This window comes from Lates calcarifer, linkage group LG9, assembly GCF_001640805.2.
Source record: "Lates calcarifer isolate ASB-BC8 linkage group LG9, TLL_Latcal_v3, whole genome shotgun sequence".
NCBI lineage: Eukaryota > Metazoa > Chordata > Actinopteri > Centropomidae > Lates > Lates calcarifer.
Genome location: NC_066841.1, coordinates 21,331,962 through 21,355,626, shown reverse-complemented (window position 1 = coordinate 21,355,626; position 23,665 = coordinate 21,331,962). Strand labels below are relative to the sequence as shown.

At 42.4% G+C, this 23,665-nt stretch overlaps 2 protein-coding genes across 2 annotated transcripts in view; one reads left to right on the top strand and one right to left on the bottom strand.

The window, feature by feature from the left end:
• Positions 1–912, bottom strand: part of megf10 (multiple EGF-like-domains 10) — a 61,525-nt gene extending 60,613 nt beyond the window's left edge. The window contains exon 1 of the mRNA XM_018673603.2: positions 697–912. The gene's annotated coding sequence lies outside the window, so the exon portion shown is untranslated. The remainder of the gene's footprint in view (positions 1–696) is intronic.
• Positions 913–5,957: 5,045 nt separating this feature from the next.
• LOC108880339 (chondroitin sulfate synthase 1-like) lies at positions 5,958–18,884 on the top strand. Its single transcript, XM_051072693.1, is given in 5 exon segments — positions 5,958–6,591; positions 6,627–6,721; positions 6,723–7,048; positions 7,574–7,857; positions 15,013–18,884. Coding segments are annotated over 5 exon segments (2,481 nt in total). The 5' UTR covers positions 5,958–6,393; the 3' UTR covers positions 16,591–18,884.
• The last annotated feature ends 4,781 nt before the right edge of the window (positions 18,885–23,665 follow it).

Genomic DNA, 23,665 nt, shown 5'->3' with positions numbered 1-23,665 from the left:
AGAAGATAAAAACTGACTTAATTTATTTATTATTTAAATCTCCAACTATGATGAAAACAAGATAATTGAGATAAAATTATTATGCGATATAATAATTATTGTGCTGCATTCTGTTTCACAGTGATTCTCTGGTTTTGTCGGTGAATGCACAGCACGCCTTTGCTGTACAGTGGTGCACTCTCACCCCACCCCAGAAGCTCAGACTCACTCACAGGCAGGCTGTGGCATGTTAAGTTCAGCTGGAGCCAAGATGATGGAACAAGAACAAAGACTGTGCAAGATTTGGTACACAGTGGTGTCTGTACCACAAGGCAATACAACCAGTTTGTGTCATCATCTTCAGTTACAGAGTGCTCTGTGAGACAGCAGAGAAAAGTAATGACTTGACTTCTTCCACAACAGTTTTTTCAACTGATTTTTTTTCTCAAGAAAATCCACCATTCAATAAATGCATTTTCTAGGTCAATGAGTAATAGTGTTTAACACCTGTGATCTTTGCCATATCCATATTTGAGCCCTACACACACAACCATACATACAAAGTGTAACAGTAAACATACAAGTATACATATATATATACATATAATTTGCCGTCTTTCATAAATGACGAATAACTGATCTGCATCCACTGACCGTTGATGATAACTGACATTGTACTCACATCACAGACTCAGACATCTGAAGAGAAACATTTACCGTATCTTTGAGAGAATGACGGTCCTGCCTTGGCGCATGGATACGTCCTTTGGTGAAGATGCTGATAAGTCCAGCAGTTAGTGAAATACAGCGCTGTCCATGAGCCGTTAGGCTGCAGTTTGTCGCGGGGATCAGATAACAGCAGGCTCCGGCAGTTCCTCACCAACTCACTGACTAACTTTCCCCATTCTCACTACACTGGCCGTAATGCCGCGTGACGTCACTAGCCTCTCCGCCAATGTCTGTCATCAACCTGAGATCGTGGCTCAGTGCCTAGCGGTCAGATTAACTTGCTCTGACGTCATGCAAATATAAACAACGATATCAACGCCCCCCAACCCCAATTCCAAGACAGGGTATGATGGAAAACGCCTGGCTGTCCCCTCACCTAACTGCTGAGGATCGATAACATGTCGTCTTGTAGAAACTTTTACATTTGAGAGATTTTGATTTCATGGTTTACTGTGTTGACAGTATAACTCCTGTGTCGTCCATTCAACTTTCAGATGTGACAGACTACAGTCTATGGTAGCTGTAGTCTACTGTAGGAATTTATTTCAACATAAAACTGGAGGAAATGTGGTGTGATTCTTGAGATGACCTCAGATGTGAAGCCCTGACAGTCTAAATATGTGACAGATGTAGAATGAAAACTGACCCCAGTATTTCTGCTCTCCTCTCTCAGTGGATTCTGATTGTTAATTCATAGTGCAAATGTTTTAAGTTAGTGAGGGACAGGTCCAGCAGTGAAGTCTGGGTAGCTGATTTATACCAAACATGCTGATATGATGATTGACTTCATAAATCATAAACATTAAAATTATGCTCAGATGGCCTGTGGAGCATTCATAGTTATTTTAATGGTCTTACAGATAACATTTTATTAAATTGGAATTGGCTCTGTATTCCTCTCACTAACCTCTTTGCTCTTCTCTGTTTTCTTTTTAATATGGATCATATATTTTCTTGATTACATATCACCTATTGGTAATCAATGTGTGATTATGCAAAATATTTCTAATCCTGACTTATTAAAAGTCCAAATTTTGACTCTGGGTATAAGGAGGGAGTTTTGACAGGACAGAAATAAATCATGATGCAGTCATAGCCTGGTGAAAATTTACTCTGTACTACTGTAGTACAGCCAGAATGAGAAAGAGGAGACAGGGATAGTGTAGCTAGGGTTGTTAACATAACCTGTGAGAGTTAGCATGGCTAACAGGCAAACAGCAGCAGTGCACAAAGTTACACATTATAGAGTATTTTACCAAATATTCTCTGTCCTTAGACAGAGTGGAAACATTGCAAAAGTGTTTTTATGCTTGGCTGAGCTGAAAAAGGTGGTGTATCAGTAAAAGCAAAATACGACAAAGCACAATAGAAACAGATTCATGTTGCAGTCAGACTAAAATCTGTCTTATCCACATCATATGGCTAGAGACAGGAAAGGACAGGAAATGTTGTGGGTAGGTTTGTAAAGATGCAGAAGTTAGCATGGCTAGCAGATTAACAGCAGTCCCAAAGTTTATTAACAGCATTTTATCAAACTGACTTTACTGTCACTAGCCTCTGTCACCGCAGCCCAGCATCTCTCCCTCTCTGCTTATGTCACAGGAGGGAATAAGTTTAATCTATTGACCTGAGAACTGCATGTTTTGTTTATGATTTCATTATTATTGTTGTCATCATCATGATTATCCTATGGTTTGTGTATATATATACTTGATTTGTTATTTGCAGTGTTTTGTTGTATGGGTTGTGTTTATTTGGTGTGACTCTGTGACTTGGTGTGATGATTGGTGATTGAGAGACACTTGTGCCAAATGCAATCACCTACTGTTGTGGGATGGTGCGCTGCTTTGGGCTTGATTTGATCCAAGTGGGAGACGCCTCCTCTCACATGACAGAGAGGAGGACAGTGGTCACCCAGAGGGCACAGTTGGAAGGGAGTGTGTCGGCAGCAGGGAACGAGCCAAGCCAAACAAGTAATATTTCCTGTATGAGAGGTCTGTCCCACCCCCTCTGAAGTTGGGGAAACCTCATCAAAAATGCCACTTATGTTTGTTTCAGTGTGTGTTCTACTGTGAGTTAACCACTGTGTTAGAATAGTGTCAACCTTGTTGTTCATGTATAGTACACTGTGGACACACAGTGTACTATACACACAGCTGTTATTTTGACCACTGATAACTAATATTTAAACTAATATTTCTTATTTCAAAGAGTGTGCGAAACCACCTCCATCCACACATCACTGTACCAGAAGCTTGCCGCTGTATTTAATGTTCTTCCTACTGTAGCATCAGTTTGAGAGAACTAGCATGCCATCAACTTTCATTATAGTTGCTTATCTGGGCACCGTCTAAAACACCACCCTGCATAAAGGGATTACAGGTTGTAATGACTAAACCAGTGACCAAATAATGAATCCAAACATTCTCACCTTATAATAACACATCAAATCTGTAGTTGCAAACGTTATGTCACAAATAAAGCCACAATCCATTAGGTGCAGTTGCAAATATTACTAAGGTGTAAATAGATGTTTGGTCTTTGCAGTCTTTTCCTGGGGTTAAATGGTCAATGGAGTTTTGTTCTGTGTCTGAATCATCCTTTCCAGTGACAGATCAGAAACATCTGATATTTTTTTCTGAAACAGACAGTCCAACAGCATTTCTCTCAAGCTACTTTTCATTCATTCATTCATTTCCACCTGTTTATTCAGAGTGTTGAAAAAAAAAACTCTCAAGTCCTTAAAAGTTTGCTCTAGTGGTGGTGATTTATTAGTATTCCAGAATACTGTGAGTCTGCTGACACACAGAGCAGGTCTGAGACAGCAAACTGACCAAGAGTGAAGAGCAGGGGGCCAGTTATACTGTGGTACAGGGTTGTGATCAAACAGTATGTAAATGTGAACAGTATACTGTGAGTACAGGGGAGTGGTCAAACAGTATGTAAAGGTGGGGTGAACAATGATACAGGATGGGATCACAGAGGGAATGGATATTTACATTCACAGATCTTATAGTGACACAGACAAGACCTTTTGTTAACTCAGCAGGGAGCAGAAAGAGCCCCCAGACTTGATCAACTTGACACTGTAAGGTGACATAATCAACATTAGAAGGTATGATAAACAGAAGGACAATGAAGAGGCACACAATTGCAAGTAGTGGTTTCAGACATTATTTAATTATGAAGTCCTTACTAATCAAAAGGTGTATTTTCTTTCTCAGGAGTTGGGTCATGGTAGCAACAGGCTAAGTAGGCAACTACTACCAAGTGTAACACAATGAATGCTTTTGAGGAGAGAGGCTCAGTGAAAGTATTATATGTATTATATGCATTATATGTTATAACAGAAAAGGACTATATACTATATACTATATACTATATATATATAACCAGAAAAGGACTCTGTATGCATTAAACAAAAGGAATTATCACAACCTTGCAACATAAAAGTTCTTCTCAGTAACATTCATAACTGGAATTAATGAACAGCTTATTAACACTAATAAAGCCATTAAATACCACTTATAAATGTAGTTTAAAGAGGATGTGAACTTTGGAAAGTGAAATGATTCAGCTAGAAATGGTTATCTACAGATTCCCCCTGCAATATGTTTCCAAGCAGATATTTTATACCTGATACATTCTACAGGTGTCTTTCCTTGCAGTGTGGGTTGTGAGGTTCATCACTGAAACCTACTGGTTCAGCTCAATAATGACCTATTCTCATTGTTTTTTATTTTGCATCATTTAGCCAGACTATGCTGGCAATGTGGATATGTTGTGAATCTGTACTTTACTGTGCTGTAGGTAGACATCAAAAGGTGGATGTTAGTCCTAAATTCACAGCATGAGGGAGCGTTCTCAGGTTCCAGTCCGACACCACTTTGACTCTGCTGCCACCTGTTGGTGCATAAGCTCTCCACAACTCATCCAAAACAAATTGAATGATGAAAACAAACCAGTTAGACTTAAATCCAAGTGAGTTCCTGCCATCTTCAAAATCCCTCTGTTAATAGAGAAAAGAGGAATGTTACTCTTTCCACTATCTGCTGAGGAGCAGAAATAAAATAAGCTTTTAACTTGTGTTTTGTCTTTTGTCTTGACAGCTTGGGAGTTTACAGTCTTGTACTTATTGTGTTTTTCATCAGTCTAAAAGTGGAAAGGGACTTACAACAAATTGATATATATCGGTTATAACCACCAAAGGCAAGGCAGACATAGTTGGATGTGGTTAAAATAGACTTTGTGGCCTTTGGAACAAACTGAAAATTGTGCTTTTGTTGAAAAGAGATCAAACAGAAATGAACTGATTACTGCTGAACAATATGGCTAAATATAGAACTCAGTGAGTAAATCTGCAGGCAATTTATCTTTTGTTTTTTGTGAAAGGAAAAAAATATGAATATATGTCAATGTCATTCTGCTTAAGCCATAGGGAAGAGCCTGTAAGTAAACAGGCTACATTAAAATAAAGAATGAATTAATAATCTGATGGAAACTGTAGTGTCTGAAAGTTCATTTATCCTCTGGGAAAACCCAAGGCTTCACGTGATTTCTACTTGCTGGGGTCATGTTTAAGTCAATGGTTGTGAACATAAAGATGTAAGTGTTAGGGAGAGGGGCTTTTTCTTCCCTTTTCTCTGTTTCTTGGAATAAGAGGTCATTGAATGAGGTCAGGATGTTTTGCTAGATTATAAAACATGTAAACAAGTACCCTATATATACTGATGTTTAGAGCTGTTAGGGAGAGAGATCCATATTAGCTCGGATCCTCTCACAGGCTACTGCAGTGCTTGTTTTGATGCTGAACTTCTTTGTAATAAACCTTTATATACAAGAAAGACAGTGTCAGCCGAGATCTTCTCTTCATCATCTTCACATCATCACCATCGAATATACTACAAAACTCTCTTGCTCTTCACAGTAATCTGAACAAAAACGGTCACTGAGAGATAACCTTCAAGATAAAAGCACTTGTGAGATTTATCATTAATTAAAACCATTCTGACTGCTTTTGGTCTTGTACATAGCTACTTTACATCTGCATGTTGTTTTAATTCATAGGCTGTTGTATGAATTTGCGGAGGTTTGGAGGTTTTCTGCTGTTGAGAGCTATAGATTCATAGAAATGACACATTTATTCTGAAAAAAAAGAAAAAAAAACAACTGGAAGTCTTGCCGTTCTTGGTAACGGAAAAGAGAGACAACATAATGACAGGTTACTAGTTCCTGTTTAGAAGGGAAGTCAAGCCACTGTGAAGCTACACAAAAGCAACCGTCAACGTTAAATTGAACGGCGGGTGTGGAGCGGGTGAAAGTGACGTAAAGTTTAGTGACATCACTGACGTGTTGGTCAGATTGCTGGAAAAGCTAAATCCCCATGAAGCACCGTGTTACGACCAGACAGTAAAACTGGGAATAAATCAAAGTAATAGGGTCCGGACATGTGAAGGATGCAGTCCGGCTTTAAGTCGAACTGGGACTTTACTGTATACTGGGGAGGGGGCCGTGAGATCCAGTTTCAGATGGGACAGGCGAGCCTTGAGGATGGGGCTGACCACTCTGACCAGGATAAACGTGTATTTTTAGCGCTGTGCATCCCGCTGTCAGAGGTGGAGGGTGTGTGTTTACGCATCAGGTAGAACACCCATAGGCCCTACTAACCCGCTACAGAGGTGGTGGATGCCCATACACGTCAGCACCTCCTCACACAACGGCAGCATTCATGTGTTTACCTCAGCTCTGAGCAGGGCAAAAGCAATGGCTCTGAAATCGCGGAGACCGTGGACGACAATGATTTTCGGCGTCTTTCTCGGATTCACCGCGTCCTCTTGGCTCATCGTACCTCAGGTTCTGGAGAGTACACGGAAAAAATCCCTGGTGTGTTTGTACTACAGTGACTCCTCCATTGGTAGAAGTCCCGACATCCACGAGGACACTGCGGTTGTCAAAGACCGGGACAACCCGCATTTCAGTCGGGAGGAGGACGGGATATTTAGCGCGGGGAACAGTAGCGGAGAAACCGGGAGACCCGTAAGTAGACCAAGGCATTTCCTCTATGTCGGCGTTATGACGGCGAAAAAATACTTGAGGTCTCGCACCGTTGCTGCATACAAGACCTGGGCGAGCTCCATACCCGGGAAAGTGGAGTTCTTCTCGAGCGCTGGGTCCGGTACGGTCCTCTCGCCCGTCCCAGTCCCAGTGGTTTCGCTGGCAGGTGTGGACGACTCCTACCCGCCACAGAAGAAGTCATTCATGATGCTGAAGTACATCCACGACCACTACCTGGATAAATACGAGTGGTTCATGCGGGCAGACGACGATGTTTATATAAGAGGTGATTCTTATATGAGTATATATAAGTGAGGCTGCAGAGAAAGTATGTTTTATGTTTACCTCTCTTTGTATGATGATTTAAGAGCTACTCTTGTCAGTGAAATTTCCCTCATTTATTCTGATGAGTTCTTTGGGGGAATGATTATAAGAAACTTGAGCTGTACTGTAGGAAGCATTTGTTGAGCCTAGGAGAAAAGATAAAGTTATTTGTTTGTGTGTTGTTGTGTTTGTGTTTGTGTTTGTGTGACTAATATTTCACCACTGCAATAATATTTTTGGTGTCATATTGTAAACATTCATGTAGGCTGCACATTTGTATGTGCATGACACAAATATATAAAAACAAATAACATAAAAACAACATGATAGTTTTGTTAGTTCTACTTGTATTCATGTTTACACTGACCAAAGTAGTCAGTCAAAAAAAAAAAAGCTTTAATTTTCCTGTTGTTTCAAACTGTATCCAGCCAAGGATGACTGTATATAGAAAAAGCCATCTATTTTCTCCCACTTCACCCTCTTCCAGGTGAGAAGCTGGAGCTGTTCCTGCGGTCACTGAACAGCAGTAAGCCCCTTTACCTTGGCCAGACGGGCTTGGGCATGGCTGAGGAGTTGGGCAGATTGGCCCTAGAGCCTGGAGAGAACTTCTGCATGGGAGGCCCTGGGATGATCTTCAGTAGAGAGGTGCTACGCAGAATGGTCCCTCACATCAGTACCTGCCTGAGAGAGATGTATACCACCCATGAAGATGTGGAAGTGGGCCGTTGTGTGCGACGTTTTGGAGGAACACAGTGCGTGTGGTCTTATGAGGTAAGGATTGAGTTAATCTGCTTAGTGTTCATTCCTGTGAAATCATGATGACAGTAGGTAAATGTGATCAGCTCTGTGGAAATTCAGTTGTGAATTATGAAGTTTTTTATAATTTCCGAAATAACTACTATAGTGGTAAAAAAAAAAAAAAAAAAAGTCAGCAAAGCCGTTGAATAACCTGGTTTTCTGCATTAACTGGTCATAAAACGTGACCTGATCTTCATCTAAGTCACAACTACAGACAAACACAATGTGTTTAAGACTACCTCATATGGGCGGCACATGGGAGGTGGATTGAACACCCAGGTGTCATCCCTGTGTACTTAAGTACTCGTTGACATTATCAAAGTCCAAACTTGTGCAGTCCATCCCAAGCTCTCAAGAAGCACAGACAAAATTTGTACTGCAGTCTGACCTTATCTGCTTGGCAAGACCTCTGACTCTGACTCATCGCCTCGATCACCTCAATATGCACTGCTCTAAAGCACATACAAGAAAACATCACAGCCTATCTTTTAGAGTTGGAGTAGTCCTCGTACACTGCCACCCCTGACACTTGTCTTGAACAGAGAAAGAGTGGGCTATACAGATTACTGCCACCGCTGTAAGTATTGAACTTGGACAAGTGTTCAAGGTGTGGAGAGTGCATATGCTCTGGAACATGTGTCAGATTGGTTGTTACCTGGTCATAGGTGTCTTGTGATTTAAATGGGTGCAAGACTGCATCTTGCAGAAAAGCTGGGCCCATGAACCATATCATGCTGCTTAGAAGGGCTGGTGACACTGATCTTGATCCAATGTCAGCTGGATTTGTGTCTGAATGCACATACTTCCACTGGTTCCACTGATTGCCAGATACGTTGAACCCTTTTGTGCACGTAGACATAAAATCTGACCGATTGTAGATGTATCAGAGCACTTCCCTAACTTCCCTATATATGAGACATCTTCGAAAGTCACATCCATCTCTTCGACAATCAGCTCAATGATCCACGGCAAGTACAGCTGCGCACAGTTCCAGTCTTGGGATGGTTATGCCATGCCTTCCTCTGTGCGAAAGGACTTTAGACCATCATCCACATAAAACTCACCGTCAATAAATCTTGTTGCATCATTCACATAGTCTGCCTCTGCTTCTTTAGCTGCTCTCCATAATCCACACACAGCCACAGTGCAGGTGGGACTGTTGCCAAATAGGTGAACTTGCATTCTGTCCTCAATTACATGAGATGTAAGAACATTGTTCCTGTACCACAGAAAGTGAAGGAAGTCTCTGTAATCCTCCCTCGCCACAAAACAATGGAACTTATGCGCAGTGTCAGTGGTGATGGCCACCTATTCTTTCCTGAACTTCATCAGCATGTCGTTGAGTGACACAACTCATATGGTGTGCTGGAGTCGAAAACCACAAAGAGCTTATCAGGCTTCCTGGGACGGTACACCCTGAACAGGGAGAGGTACCAACACTCCTGTCTGTGTTGTAGAGGTGGTGCATGTTCTTTGTTGATCATGCTACCATAAATTCTAGGAAGTTGAAGTTACTTAGGCACTTGACTGAATATCTCTCTCACTCTAACTTGGTTGTCGCATGGCTGTAGATTGCTTGCATGACCGTTATCCAAGACAGTTGTGTTGTAGCTACTCACTTCTGATGGTCTGTGAGCACCTCCCAAGCATACGACACCAATAACAATCCACCCTATGTCCAGTCTTTGAGCAAAAGGCGCATTAACAGGACCATTTATCTGTTTGCAGACCTTGTGAGCCCTCAGGATGTCTCTGCCCAGCAAGAGCAGTATGTTCGATGTGCTGACTATTATAAACCCATGAGCTCTTCTACCTGTAGTCGTGTGTCTTCAGCATGGCCCAGAGATGTTGAAGATGCTGAAAAACTCAGACCATGCAAGAAAGCAGTTGCTTTGTTCATCCTGTATTGCATACATAGTCTTAGATTCTTCTCTGCGCCAAGGTGGATATACACTCACCAAACATATTTCTGCATGTACACCTTCCCCACAAACTTGCGTGCACCTCGATGTGACCTTCTGGTTGTCTGCTTTGTCTCCCTCCCCACCATGCTCTGAGGTGGGGGAAGATGACGTAGACTTCCAGGTTGGTGGCCCTGGATGAAACTCTGCCACATGACTGGTACTGTCACATTCAGTGTATTTAAGTTGAGCTGAACAGTTCCTGGCCAGATGGTCAGTGGAGGAGCTGCATCTGAAGCAAACAGAATGTTCTTTTAAGAGCTGCTTGCGCTCCTCTGAGGTCTTTTCCGGAAAACCTCTGCATGAGGTTTTTTATGTAGAGGGCAATGTTTCTTTGGGACTTGTAGCTTTCTGTCTTCTCTAACCTCAGATTGATTTGTGGGAGAAACTTGTGTCTTGTGAGCATGACAAAACCTGCTCCTTTTCTCCGCTGCGGCTTGTACAAAGAGGTTAAAGCTGGGATCTGTGTGGGCTCAGTTTGAACAAAGTCTGCAAACACAGAGAAGGGAGGGAAACTGACATAATGAACATGTTTGTATCTTCACCCAAAGGATATCAATTTTTCTTGGATGTTGTGTGGGAGTTTTTCTATGATTGGGTTAACTCCCCCGAAATGTCCAAGTATGACAAGCCTGGGAGGTAGCGGTCAAGCCTAGCTGCGTCCAGTTCTAACAGCAGGTCTGTGAGATCATGCAGTTTATTTGGGTCTTTTGTTGTGATTTTGGGGACGCTTTCCAGTTTACTGAAGAGAGCCTGTTCAAAAGCTTCAGGAGAGCCATATATTTTTGAGCTGCTCCCATGCCATCGCTAGCTCAGCAAAAAGATGTCAGATATTGATTTAATTCTTTTAACTTGTTCTGCTGACTCTTTTCCAAGATGCTTAATTAAGATGTTGAGTTCTCCTGCAGATCTAAACCAGCAATGGCAGTATAAAAGGATGCTTTCCATGCCCTGTAGTTTACTGGCTAGTCATCATAGGTGGTAAGTCCTAAGGTCACCAGATGGCTGCGGGTTAGATGTTTACCCACCTTTGTGGTCAGAGAATGGCCATAACCAACTGTCAGGGTTTGAATGTTTCCTGTTTTATTTTGGTATTTTTGTCTTGTCTTCCTGTTTCCTGTCCCTTGGTTACTCCAGTTCTCTTTACTTCCTTGTCTTGATTACTGTCCCCGCCCTTATGTGTTTCACCTGTGTCTCGTTATCTCCTTGTCTAGGTGTATTTAGTCAGCGTCTCTTCTTCTTGGCAGTTGCCAGATTGTCTTGTCCCTCGTGTCAGCTTTCCAGCGTTGTTTCCTGTTTTTGACTTCTTGTGTTCCTGACCGTTGCCTGTTTATCTGATTTTGGATTTTCGCCTATTCCCTTTGGACACTGTTGCCTTATCGGACTGCCTACTCGTGTACTGGACTTTTGCTTGTAATAAAGGACCTGAACTTTGATTGTGTTTGAGTTCTGCATTTGGAGTCCTGTCCTGCCGTGTGCTTGATAGTACAATCTGGCCACATTATGGACTCCGCAGACTCAGATCACCTCCGGTCTGCCCTCAGAGCCCAGGGGCAGCGGATCCTCCATCAAGAGGAACAACTTAATGCTCTCCGTCAAGAGATGAGGGAGATGACAGAGCACCAGGGGCAGATGCTCTCGGCCTTGGGATCTCAGCTAAATTTCCTGGTCGACCATGTTCAGCGTGGGCCTCAGTCATCTGATTCTCCTAGTTCTGCTTCGCCCCCAGCTACTCAGGATGCAGAACCCCAGCCATCTTCACCGCCTCCAGGGTTGGGATTGAATCCCCACGTTCATCTCTCCAGCCCGGAGAAATTCTCTGGGGATTCGGGAGATTGTCGCTCGTTTCTTGCTCAATGTGAACTTCACTTTGAGTTTCAGGCGGCCTCCTTTTCTACAGACAGAGCCAAGGTTGCCTATATGATCTCCCACATGTCAGGGCGAGCCGAGGCTTGGGCTACTGCTGAGTGGAGTCGTCGCTCAGCAATCTGTGAGTCTCTTCCCTTGTTCATCCGGACTCTTACACAAGTTTTTCAGACTGTTTCTCCGGGCCGTGAGGCTGCCAGGTCCTTAGCTGCATTACGGCAAGGGAGGCGCACAGTTTTAGATTATGCCGTTGAGTTTCGCACTCAGTTTTTTATCGCCCAACGCTTTTGGTGGCCAGGTATGAAGGGCGATATTGTGGAGTTTGTTGCAGCATGCCCTGTTTGCTCCAGCAACAAGACTTCACGGCAACCTCCACACGGTCTCCTTCACCCCTTGCCAGTGCCCAAGCGTCCCTGGTCAGACATCTCCATGGATTTTGTCACAGGCCTGCCCCCCTCTGAAGGTAATACCACCATCTTAACCATTGTGGACAGGTTCTCAAAGATGGTTCATTTTGTGCCCATGTCCAAGCTTCCCTCAGCTAAGGAGACAGCCGAGGCCGTCCTATACAATGTTGTCCGTCTCCACGGTTTTCCTAAGGACATTGTGTCGGATCGAGGGCCACAGTTCGTTGCCCGATTCTGGAGGGACTTCTGCAAATTGGTGGGGGCCTCTGCCAGCCTATCCTCTGGGTACCACCCTGAGTCCAACGGCCAGACAGAGAGGTTAAACCAGGAGTTGGAGACAGTCCTCCGTTGTGTGACCTCCCAGAGCCCATCTTCCTGGTGCCGGTTCCTTCCCTGGGTGGAGTACGCCCACAACTCTTTGCCCTGCTCCTCTACTGGTATGTCTCCATTTTTTTGCGTGTATGGTTACCAGCCTCCTGTCTTTCCGTCCCTTGAGCAGGAAGTCTCTGTTCCATCCGCCCACACTTTGGTCCGCCGTTGCCGGGCTGCATGGGTTCGAGCTCGTCGGGCCTTGTTGAAAAGTTCCCTGACCTATAAGAAGGCAGCAGATCGGCGCAGAATTCCTGCTCCCACTTACAGAACTGGGCAAAGGGTCTGGCTCTCCACAAGGGATCTTCCTCTCCGAGTTGAGTGCCGTAAGTTGGCTCCTCGCTTTGTGGGTCCTTTCCCAGTGTCTAAAGTTATTAATCCTCTTGCTGTGAGACTAAAGCTCCCCAGGACCATGAGGGTACACCCAACCTTCCATGTTAGTCGTGTGAAACCTGTTAAGGTGAGTGGGCTGGTCCCTGCCACCAGACCCCCTCCACCCCCCCGGCTCATCGACGGTGGCCCTGTATATTCTGTGAGGAGACTCCTCGCATCCCGTCGCCGTGGACGCCAGCTTCAATACTTGGTGGACTGGGAGGGTTATGGTCCGGAGGAGAGGTCGTGGGTTGCAGCCAAGGACATCCTGGACCCCACTCTTATTAGAGACTTTCTCCGCCAGCACCCTCAGGATCCTGGGCCGTCAGGTGCCGGCCGTAGAGGGGGGGGTACTGTCAGGGTTTGAATGTTTCCTGTTTTATTTTGGTATTTTTGTCTTGTCTTCCTGTTTCCTGTCCCTTGGTTACTCCAGTTCTCTTTACTTCCTTGTCTTGATTACTGTCCCCGCCCTTATGTGTTTCACCTGTGTCTCGTTATCTCCTTGTCTAGGTGTATTTAGTCAGCGTCTCTTCTTCTTGGCAGTTGCCAGATTGTCTTGTCCCTCGTGTCAGCTTTCCAGCGTTGTTTCCTGTTTTTGACTTCTTGTGTTCCTGACCGTTGCCTGTTTATCTGATTTTGGATTTTCGCCTATTCCCTTTGGACACTGTTGCCTTATCGGACTGCCTACTCGTGTACTGGACTTTTGCTTGTAATAAAGGACCTGAACTTTGATTGTGTTTGAGTTCTGCATTTGGAGTCCTGTCCTGCCGTGTGCTTGATACCAACATCATAGGGTGCTCCACAAGCAGCCTGGTACACAGTATGGTGAATGTTTATCAATGCTTGGGGATGGTGGTACTCTATTAAACTGCTGTATATGTTTATACAGTCTACATCAACCGAGGTGTGAAAGCCTTGCAAGCTCGTAACACCAGCTATCCAACCAGCTAAACGTTTCTCACAAAAATGTCACTGCAAAGTTGCTGCTGTTTATGGAGTTACTGAGGGATTTCTTTGTGAAACTGCAAACAATCCAAAAAATGACCTTATTAATGTCCAATAAAGACAATGAAGAAGGCTCATCTGAGCTTTCAAACACAGAGCACTGGCATAGCTACATACCATCAGCTCATACAAATGAATAGCAAGAAGACTAACTTTTGCACAGACACAAATTAATGTAGTGAACACACATTGGAACAATACTGTTTCTTACAGACATTGCTTCAGTGTGCAGAAATATAAAGAGTTATGTCCCAATACGAAGCTACAGACCACGGCACAGCCAACTGCCTTCTCTGTGTGTTCAAAGTTGTTCAAAGAGCAAAAAAATGCTCACTAAAAATCACAGGATAGTACTGTTACACTATGAACAAGGTAAATTAACATCACACATTATCATAGGGCACAACCCGAGGGGACATAAAAACATCTATTTAGATGGTGTCTTGCTGTCATGGTGAGTATGAAATGTTGTAAACTAGATGTTTACAAAATGATTACTAACAAAATAGATCAATAAATCAATAAATTTATTTAGGGGCGGCTGTGGCTCAGGAGGTCGAGCAGTCACCCCACCAATCAGAAGGTCGGTGGTTCGATTCCCGGCGCCTCCAGTCCGCATGCCGAAGTATCCATGGGCAAGATAGTGAATCCCAAATTGCCTCCAATGTGTGTCAGGTGTGTGAATGTGTCTGTGCTAGAAAGCACTATTTGTATAGAACAAGTGCTGTATGAATGTTTGTGTGAATGGGGTGAATGTAATCTGTAGTGTGAAGCGTTTTGAGTGGTCGAAAAGACTAGAAAAGCGCTATATAAGTACATGCCATTTACAAAGACAATCGTCTCATGCACCCATTAAACAGTAGCATGCTGACTAGAATTACAGCAGATGGTCTTATCCATTATGATAAAGCTGAATGCTGCACAACTGCATCCGCTGGGGTTTAGTGGGAACATGAAGACACCAGCCCAATCATTAGAACATACTTTTCAGTATATTGGTCAGCAAAATGCTGACTTCAGTTCACAGTTCAAAAGCATGGTTAGTCTATTTTGACCAAGGTGACATATGGCAAAAGTGAGAGTGTTATTTGTAGTGATACTTGAACATCATTCATGCTCTTAATATTGTGTTGCAACTCTTTTCACAGATGCAACAGCTCTTCTATGAGAATTATGAACAAAACAAGAAAGGTTTCATTGAAGAACTTCACAGTAGCAAGATCCACAATGCCATTACACTGCACCCCAACAAAAAGCCTGCCTACCAATACCGGCTCCACAGCTTCACGCTGAGCCGTGAGATCTCAAGGCTTCGGTACCGCACCATCCTGCTCCACCGCGAAGGCCTGATTATGAGTTACCTCAGTGATACAGAGGTACTGTGGGAAGACCAACAGCTGGGATCCCCACCTTCATACATGCACTATCAGCCCAATGAGAGAAATGATGTAATTGAGTGGGATTTCCTTACAGGTCGCCACATTTATTCTGCTGTTGAGAACAAGATTGCCCGCCAAAGCCTTGGGAACTTGCTTCGGACTGCACTGGAGGACATTATACTGCAGGTCATGGAAATGATTAATAAGAATTCAAAAACACGTGGCCGTGTAATTGACTTTAAAGAGATTCAGTATGGCTACTACAGAGTGGATCCAATGCATGGTGCAGAGTACATCATAGACCTACTGCTTCTGTACAAGAAACATAAGGGACGCAAAATAACAGTGCCTGTGAGGCGGCACGCTTACCTTCAGCAGCCCTTTAGCCGGCCCTTCTTTACTGAAATTGAAGAGTTAGATGTGGTTGAACTTGTGACTAACATCAACTCTGAATCCCAATCCCTGTCTTTCCTGTCCAACTCTCTGAAGTTCTTGTCCCCTTTCCAGTTCTATGGATCAACAAGGGAAATATGGAAGCAAAGCCAGAAGAAGGTCAACATTGTCGTCCCACTGTCTGGTCGTTACGACACCTTTGTCCACTTCATGGAGAACTTTGAGGAAGTGTGTTTGATAGCCAAACTAAATGTTAAACTCTCCATTGTTCTTGTGGACAATGAGAGAACTCAGAACAGCGAAAAACATATTCAGTTAATCAAAGACTACCACAGGAAGTATCCTACAGCTGACCTTTCCATAATCCCCATGACAGGCAACTTTTCACGAGGCCTGGCTCTGGAGCTGGGCTCCTCACAATTTGACAATGACACCCTACTGTTCTTCTGTGATGTTGATCTTATCTTTAGCGGTGATGCCTTGCAACGCTGTAGAGACAATGCTGTCCAAGGAAGACAGGCCTATTTCCCTGTTGCCTTTAGTCAGTACAACCCCAAGATAGTGTATACCGAGAAGGCCCAAAGAGAAAACAAATTTGTACTGACTAAGAAAAGTGGTTTCTGGCAAGATTATGGCTTTGGAATCACCTGTGTTTTCAAGAGTGATTTACTAAAAGCAGGAGGTTTTGACACCTCAATCCTAGGCTGGGGGCTGGAAGATGTGGACTTGTTCACAAAAGTTATTAATTCTGGTTTGAAAGTGTTGCGCAGTCAAGAACCAGGAATTTTCCACATTTATCATCCTGTCCACTGCAACACAAGTCTTGAGCAGAAGCAATATAAAATGTGCCTTGCATCAAGAGCAAGTACCTTTGCATCAACAATGCAGTTGGCAGAGCTGTGGCTGGAGAAACACATAGAAATAGGGTATAACAGAACTTCATCTGACATTTGAGTCCTCCTTGGTACCTCAATACAAGCTTACCTCACCTCTGCTTGAATGGAGACAGCAATGGACTGTGTGTGTGTGTGTGTGTGTGTGTGTGTGTGTGTGTTGAAGTGTGACTATGGGTCAGAGGTCTTTGTAGGCTGCAAAGTTTGACCCAGAAAAGACCCAAGACTAGACTATTTTAAACAGATGGACCTAACTAATTAAAAGTGTTAGGGTCAGACCCAAATCTAAACTGACCTGACAGTAGGTCGGCCCAGTGCAAATAGATCCAGATTAAATAGTACAAGAACAGCTCAGAATCCAGAGTCTAGGATTTCTACACCAGATTTATTGGAAACAAACACCAGTGTTTACTTTCTTATTAAATTCCAAAGCAGCTGGGAAAACCACTGATTGAATACAAAAGTCCTATTGGTTGGTACATTGGACATTGTACAGTTCACTTAAGTATTACAGATTTATTTTTTCTCTGTCAGTGATGCTAATATAGAGCTCTGGGACTTTTATTGCAGTTACTTGGGGGCCAAGCCAAAAAGACACAAAGAGGCTATAAGCTGTATCACCCAAAGCAGGGGTTCTCAAACTTTTTGGGGCCACGGACCCCTTACGGGGGACCCCCTCATAATCCTCACAGCAATTAATAAATATGTTTACTGCCATTTGTACTCCTAGATACTGTAGTAATTATTTTATTTTTTATTTTATAAATTATTTTAAACGTTTCAACCCAAATACTTAAGACCTCTTTCATAGAAATGAACTTAAACAAATTAAATTTGAATACTTTTAATTGCAGGGACATTTATGTTCAAAGTACATTTGGAAAATGATGATTCACAAAGGGGGCAATATTTGCATGGCCTCAGCTGTGAGTTCAGGATAGTCATGTGAGAGGGAAGGCTAAAAGTTTTCATGATTAACCTGCGGTAATCAGGCCCTCAGTGTCCTATCACAGTTTAATTCCAACAGCTGCTCTTCTGCCATATCTGTCAGGCAATTTGCTTTTGCAGCTGGTGCAAAGGGGTCACACACCCAGTCCCAGAGCATCAGTGTTCACATCGGAGAGGTATGAGCTGAAGTGCGAGGTGGCGACCTCTCTTACTGTAGCTACAGACACATTGTGGTCTTTGGGAGTTATTGGCTTAGTATGTTTAGTTATACACTTTTTTAGTGATATGTCATAACTTAATTAATTTGTTGCAAATTATTTTGCAGACCCCCAAGCTATGGCTTACAGACCCTGAGGGGTCTGGGCACCCCATTTTGAGAATTGTGGACCCAAAGTACCTGAGGGGTGATTTCAAATGATATGTAATGACAGGAAATGAAAAGAAAAGAAAAATATAAATATTCTAGTCAAATCATTAGTATGTTGAAGCTTACAGACTTAGTGACTTGTTAGGTCAAAATACAAAATAAAACTGGGATAATGTTCGTTGAAAATGTTGGTTGGTTTTTCAATGAATATAATGTAGACATGAAGGCATTATGTGTGCCATCACTCCACCACTACTGTCCAATAAAAGCAAAAAAGAAAAAAAGAGCACAAATGCATATAGAAAAAAAATGTAAAAATCTTCTGTGTTCGGTATATTAGGCAGCATAGCTGCCTTCAGGCGAAAATACAGTCTGAAGATGGGGTATGCTTGAAAACACAATGAATTTTTGAAAATTAGGTCCCTTCTTGAGGACATTCATGGCTGTTCACACAAAAATGATGGATGTAGTTGTGTGAAGAATGAAAAATAAAGCTTGAGAGAGAAGATAAAAACCTGCTGCTTTAATGCCACCACACAGCAAGTCAAGAACTGTGTGAAGGTGGTGTGTGTGTGGGGCTGTTGAGTGGGAACGTTATAAAAATTGTTGGACACAGTGCCATGTGGTGGACTACAAAGACCCAAGACCTGGTTCGATTAGGGCCAATTCCAATTATAGTTTCCGTGTTTTTTTCCTTTCATTCAGTTCTACAAGTATTTTCCAAAGGACATTGTCAAGCTAAGCAAAATACTTCATGGCTTCTCTCTGAATTAGCCTGGCTCCTACAGAGCCATATTTATTTAATCAGAAAACTGTGCATTTTCTTGTTAGAATGAGAAAATTGAATCCTTTCATATTTTATGAAGAACTGAAGACTACACTGAGTGACACACAGATTCAAAGTTAAGTTGAAGATCATTTGCCAAGATTCTGTCATGTTAATGGATTTGCCCAAGAATAATGGCTTTAAAGTCTGTGAGCAATAACAGCTGCTATAGTAACAACTGATTATTTATAATAAATGTTCAGATATTTTGTCACTGTGTCTGTGATTTTATAGGCTGTCTTTGCTTTCATCCCATGCAAGTATCTGAATTGGTGTGACAATATTGTTACATACATCTTTGCATGCTTCAGTAAAGTACAAGCTAAGGAAACATCATTATATTGAGAATGGATCATCATCATTTTGCATCATCCCTGACAGGTGTCAGGTCACACAACTGTATCAATCAATTGTGATGCATTTTGGGATCACTAACTAAAAGTAATGTACATGCCATAGATGCCATTTATTTAATTGCATTGTGTGGATATTTGGGTGCTGTATATAGTGCATAAATTCACATTGAGAGTTTGAACAACATTTAATTTTTTTTCAATGCTCAGTGAACATTCCATAAATGTTCACTCACTACTCATCCATTTGACTCCAAGCTTCATGGGTTTATCGCTGAGGACCCAGGGAAGTGCAATATAGACTGAAGTTTTATGGTTGAGTTCTCGAGAAAGCTTCAAACATCACTTTTCTACATGTTACTTGACTTGAAGAAAGAGGCAGAACTACAATACAAGGGCAGTGCAGCACCTGGACAATTTACAGCACACACAGGCCAGGGTGTTGAGAAAGACAGAATCCAACTACAACATCACTATCACTTATTGTAGAAAACTTTAGGGAGCTATTTGTTAGAGTTTTCATTTAACTTGCTGCTGAGCTTGGGAGCTCTCTGCACTTTTTGTTAGAATTTTTGTTGCAAATCTGAAAAGCTGTTTAATAAACATATGCTTAAAGGCATTTAAACAAAGTTAAGTCTTGGAGTTTGTATTATTCAAAATTTTGACGCCAATATTTTCACTTTTACTGCAAATGAATATCGGCTCCAAATATCAGTTATCGGCAATGATCCCCCTAATTTTTCATGTGTCTGAGCATACACACAAACTCCCTGAGAATTCCTTGGACCACTGTGAGGAACATCAGACGCGCACACTGTCGCACACTGTAATTTTATGCGCTACATAGTTTTGCTGTGTGCAGAGACAGCAGGAGCAGTGCGCGATTGCGCAGGCGTGCAGCTTAGAGGGAACACTGGTTGTCGGCCTCCTTGACTACTAATAATCAGTATTGGTATCGGCCCTGAAAAAAACATATTGGTCTATCTTTAGTAATTTTACATTATTCTGGGTTGTAACATTGAAAAACTTGTTTTGACAAAGGAGTCTGTTGGCAGCGGGAGGGGGTCATAGTTAAGTCAGAAAAGGGTGGTTTAACATCAAGAAAGCATGTCTTACCAACTGATGAAAATATCCTAAATACTCTATAGCAGACCTGTATTTTTAGTGGCAAATAAATTACTGATATGGCTATACAATGATTAAAGGAGGCGTTTGTTAATTTTGTGCATGAATGATTTGTTATGTTACATCTGTTGGCCTACTGAGAGCAGAGACAGTAAGAGACAGCAACAATAGGTAACAACAAACATTATGGAAAAAAGTATGAACTATAAATACTAAGTCTTTAAAATATATATACGGGAGAATATATACAGGAAAGTAATTTAAGTTGCAGTGCAGTATTTTTGTCTAAGAGTGGCTGTGCAAAAACAGGCAGTGAAATATATAGGAAATATGTACAATATTACAACATGTGTTACTGTTAGTGAATGAAGTGAATAGATAGTCCCAGTATTTTCAGAATGTGTGTACAGGTGGCAGTGTTCATCTGACACACACAGGTGAGTTGTTGTAAAGAGCTATGGAGAATGGCAGGAATTATTTCCTGTTGCGTTCCTTGTAACAGCGGAGCTGAATGAGTCTGTTGGAGAATCAGCTCTGCTGTCTCTGTGTTGTTTCATGAAGGGGGTGGGATGAGTTCTCCATGATGGAGAGCAGTTTGTTCAGTGATCTCTTGTCCCTCACTGACTCAAATGTCTCCATCTTGTGTCCAATGACAGTCCCAGCTTTGTGGATTAGTTTGTTGAGTCTGTTGGCATCCCTGGCACTGATGCTGCTCCCCCAGCAGACTACAGCAAAGTAGATGGCACTAGCAACCACTGACTGGTAGAAGATCTCCAACATTTTGTTGCACACATTGAAGGATCTGAGCTTCCTCAGGAAATAGAGTCTGCTCATCCCCTTCTTGTATACGGCATCAGTGTTGGTGCTCCAGTCCAGTCTGTCATTCAAGTGGACACCCAGATATTTGTAGTCCTCCACAATTCCAACCTCCTCACCCATGATGGTTATGGGTCTGGTCACAGTCCTAGTCCTCCTTAAATCCATCACCAACTCCTTGGTCTTGTTGATGTACAGGAACAGATGATTCCTATTACACCACTCCACAAAGTTTTTTATTAAACCCCTGTACTTCGACTCCTGCCCATTTCTAATACACCCCACCACTGCATTAGAGTCATCAAAGAACTTCTGCAGATGGCAGATGTTGTGCTGAAAGTCTGAGGTGTATAGAGTGAACAGAAATGGAGACAGGACAGTCCCCTGAGGTGCTCCTGTGTTACTGACCACCACATCAGACAGGGAGAACGACAGCCACACAAACTGTGGTCTATCTGATAGTCAGCAATCCAGGACATGGTGGACATGCTGACACCCATCTTGAGCAACTTCTTACTCAGCAACAAAGGCTGGATGGTATTAAAGGCACTGGAGAAATCAAAAAACATGACTCTCACTGTGCCTCCACTACGAGTGTAGTGAGTGGGCACACTGCAGCAGATAGATGACAGCAAGTCTGCCAGACGGTTTCACTAACAAAAGAGTTAGCATTAACCGGCTAACTCTGCAAGGAGAGCAGAAGAACTGATCTCCTCATCGTGTCGTTGAGACCACACAGCCAGGACAACCGCAGGTCAGTGGACCTCAACAGCAACAACAGGACTCGGTGAGCAGCACACCAAAGGCATCTTCTTTTTTCCCCTGGACTTGGTAACATAACTGGGCCTAGTTTATATTACCTTGCATAGCACAGCTTGGCTAAACACAGGACTTTTCAACTTTGCCAGTATATGTATTGACTTAATTCAACATACAACTTGTGCTCTGTTGTTCTATCTGTTAGTAGTCAGGTTATGGTTTGTTAGAATTTTCACACATGTAGGTACTGTCTCACTGTCTTGAATGCAGCTTGCTAACCTCTCCCTCTGACACTTATTGACTGACTATTGGTGGGGTAATTTTGGTTGTGGTTATTAACTTAATTATTAATTAAGGTCCCAAAATTGTTAGTATATCTTTTGAGACTAATTTAATGAATTGGCTATTTGGTGCCCCAAGCTGGATGTAATGTCAGTTAAATCCTCTTAATTTCCATAATAATTAAAGCTGCGAGCAGCATTGAACGGGCCCTTGCACCCTGCGCCCGTCGGGGGGAGTGGCGACCGCGGGGACACTGGCAATCGTGGGGTTAATGCAGGTCATAGGGCATACTCTGGCGTAACAATTCCCACTTCCAAGATGTACTGAAGCATCCCCACAGCATAATATTCACACCACTGCATTTCACTATGGAGACGATGTTCTTTGGTAGTACGCCTCCTCCCCTCTTTCTCCAAACACAAGCAGTGTCTCTATGGCCAAAGAGCTCTAGTTTTGTGCATATATAAATAATTTATGCTTAAACAAGGCTTATAATGAAGTGATTTGAACAGTGAATTGCTCATCTGCCTAAAGTCAGGGTGAAGCCACTAACCAGCTGTAGGGATGGGTAATCATTAGGATTTTATCTTTATCCATACAGACCCTATCAGTCCGGCTCAGACTATTACTGTTTTTTTAATTTATCATTTTGCAAAAGAATAATTTCAGTAGACGAGAAGAATTGAGTTATATATTAAGTACAACTAAACATTGTTGCTAGAACAGCAACAGTAAAATCACAGTAAACTCAATATCTCAGTGGACAGAAATCTAAAATGTTGGTGGCTTGTTTGTCTAAGAGAGTGAAGTTTACAGCAATTTGCGAAATTTGGAGATTAGTGACAAACTAACCAGTTAGACTACATACAGACAAGCTTTCATTTTAGCTGTTAGTAACAATTTGCCATAAGCTTAATCAGCCTGCTGTGCTTCGTGTTAAACATGTCATGAGACTGTGGACAACGCTGAAAATATAACTTTTCTAACTGCTGGCCGAACAGGTGGTTTGACAAAGAAAAGGTAAAGGCCAGCAGCTTTTACTTTTCAATGCACTTGTCGTCAACTTGAGTGGCTTATATTCAGCTGGTTCACCTCGACACCGGTGGACGTAGACGTGCACTTTTCCTGTCGCCAGACACTGTGTAACACGAAAATATCAGCTGACCCGTGTGAAATTTCTTAACTGATCAAAACCAAACTGTAAAGACAACATCAATCCAAGCTTAGCTTTGGTCAAGGGAAACATATGGGAGAAGATGAGTAGAGAGAGATGGAAAGAAACAGAAAGGGTGATGGAGTAAGATTACATGAATTCAAAATAACTTGCAATTCCTTCAAATTAATTTGAAGCCAGTTTAAATTTCCACGCCAGCTTTGACATCTGAAGATATGAGTTTCTGATGAGGGGCCTGCTGAGGCTGGGTGTGCTCAATAATATTCATTTTCATATCAGAAAAAAACACTGCATTAAACATTGTCTTAGTTCACTGACCTGAGGTCAACAGGTAATATAACCAACCTGTGAAGTGGCTCACCCCCGTAAGATAAACACATAAGTGAATGCTGATTACCGATAATTAAAGGCACATCAGTGACACAATGCTATTAAAACTAAACTATAAACTGGTGACATTAACTGCAAAAGAAGATTTTTATTGAT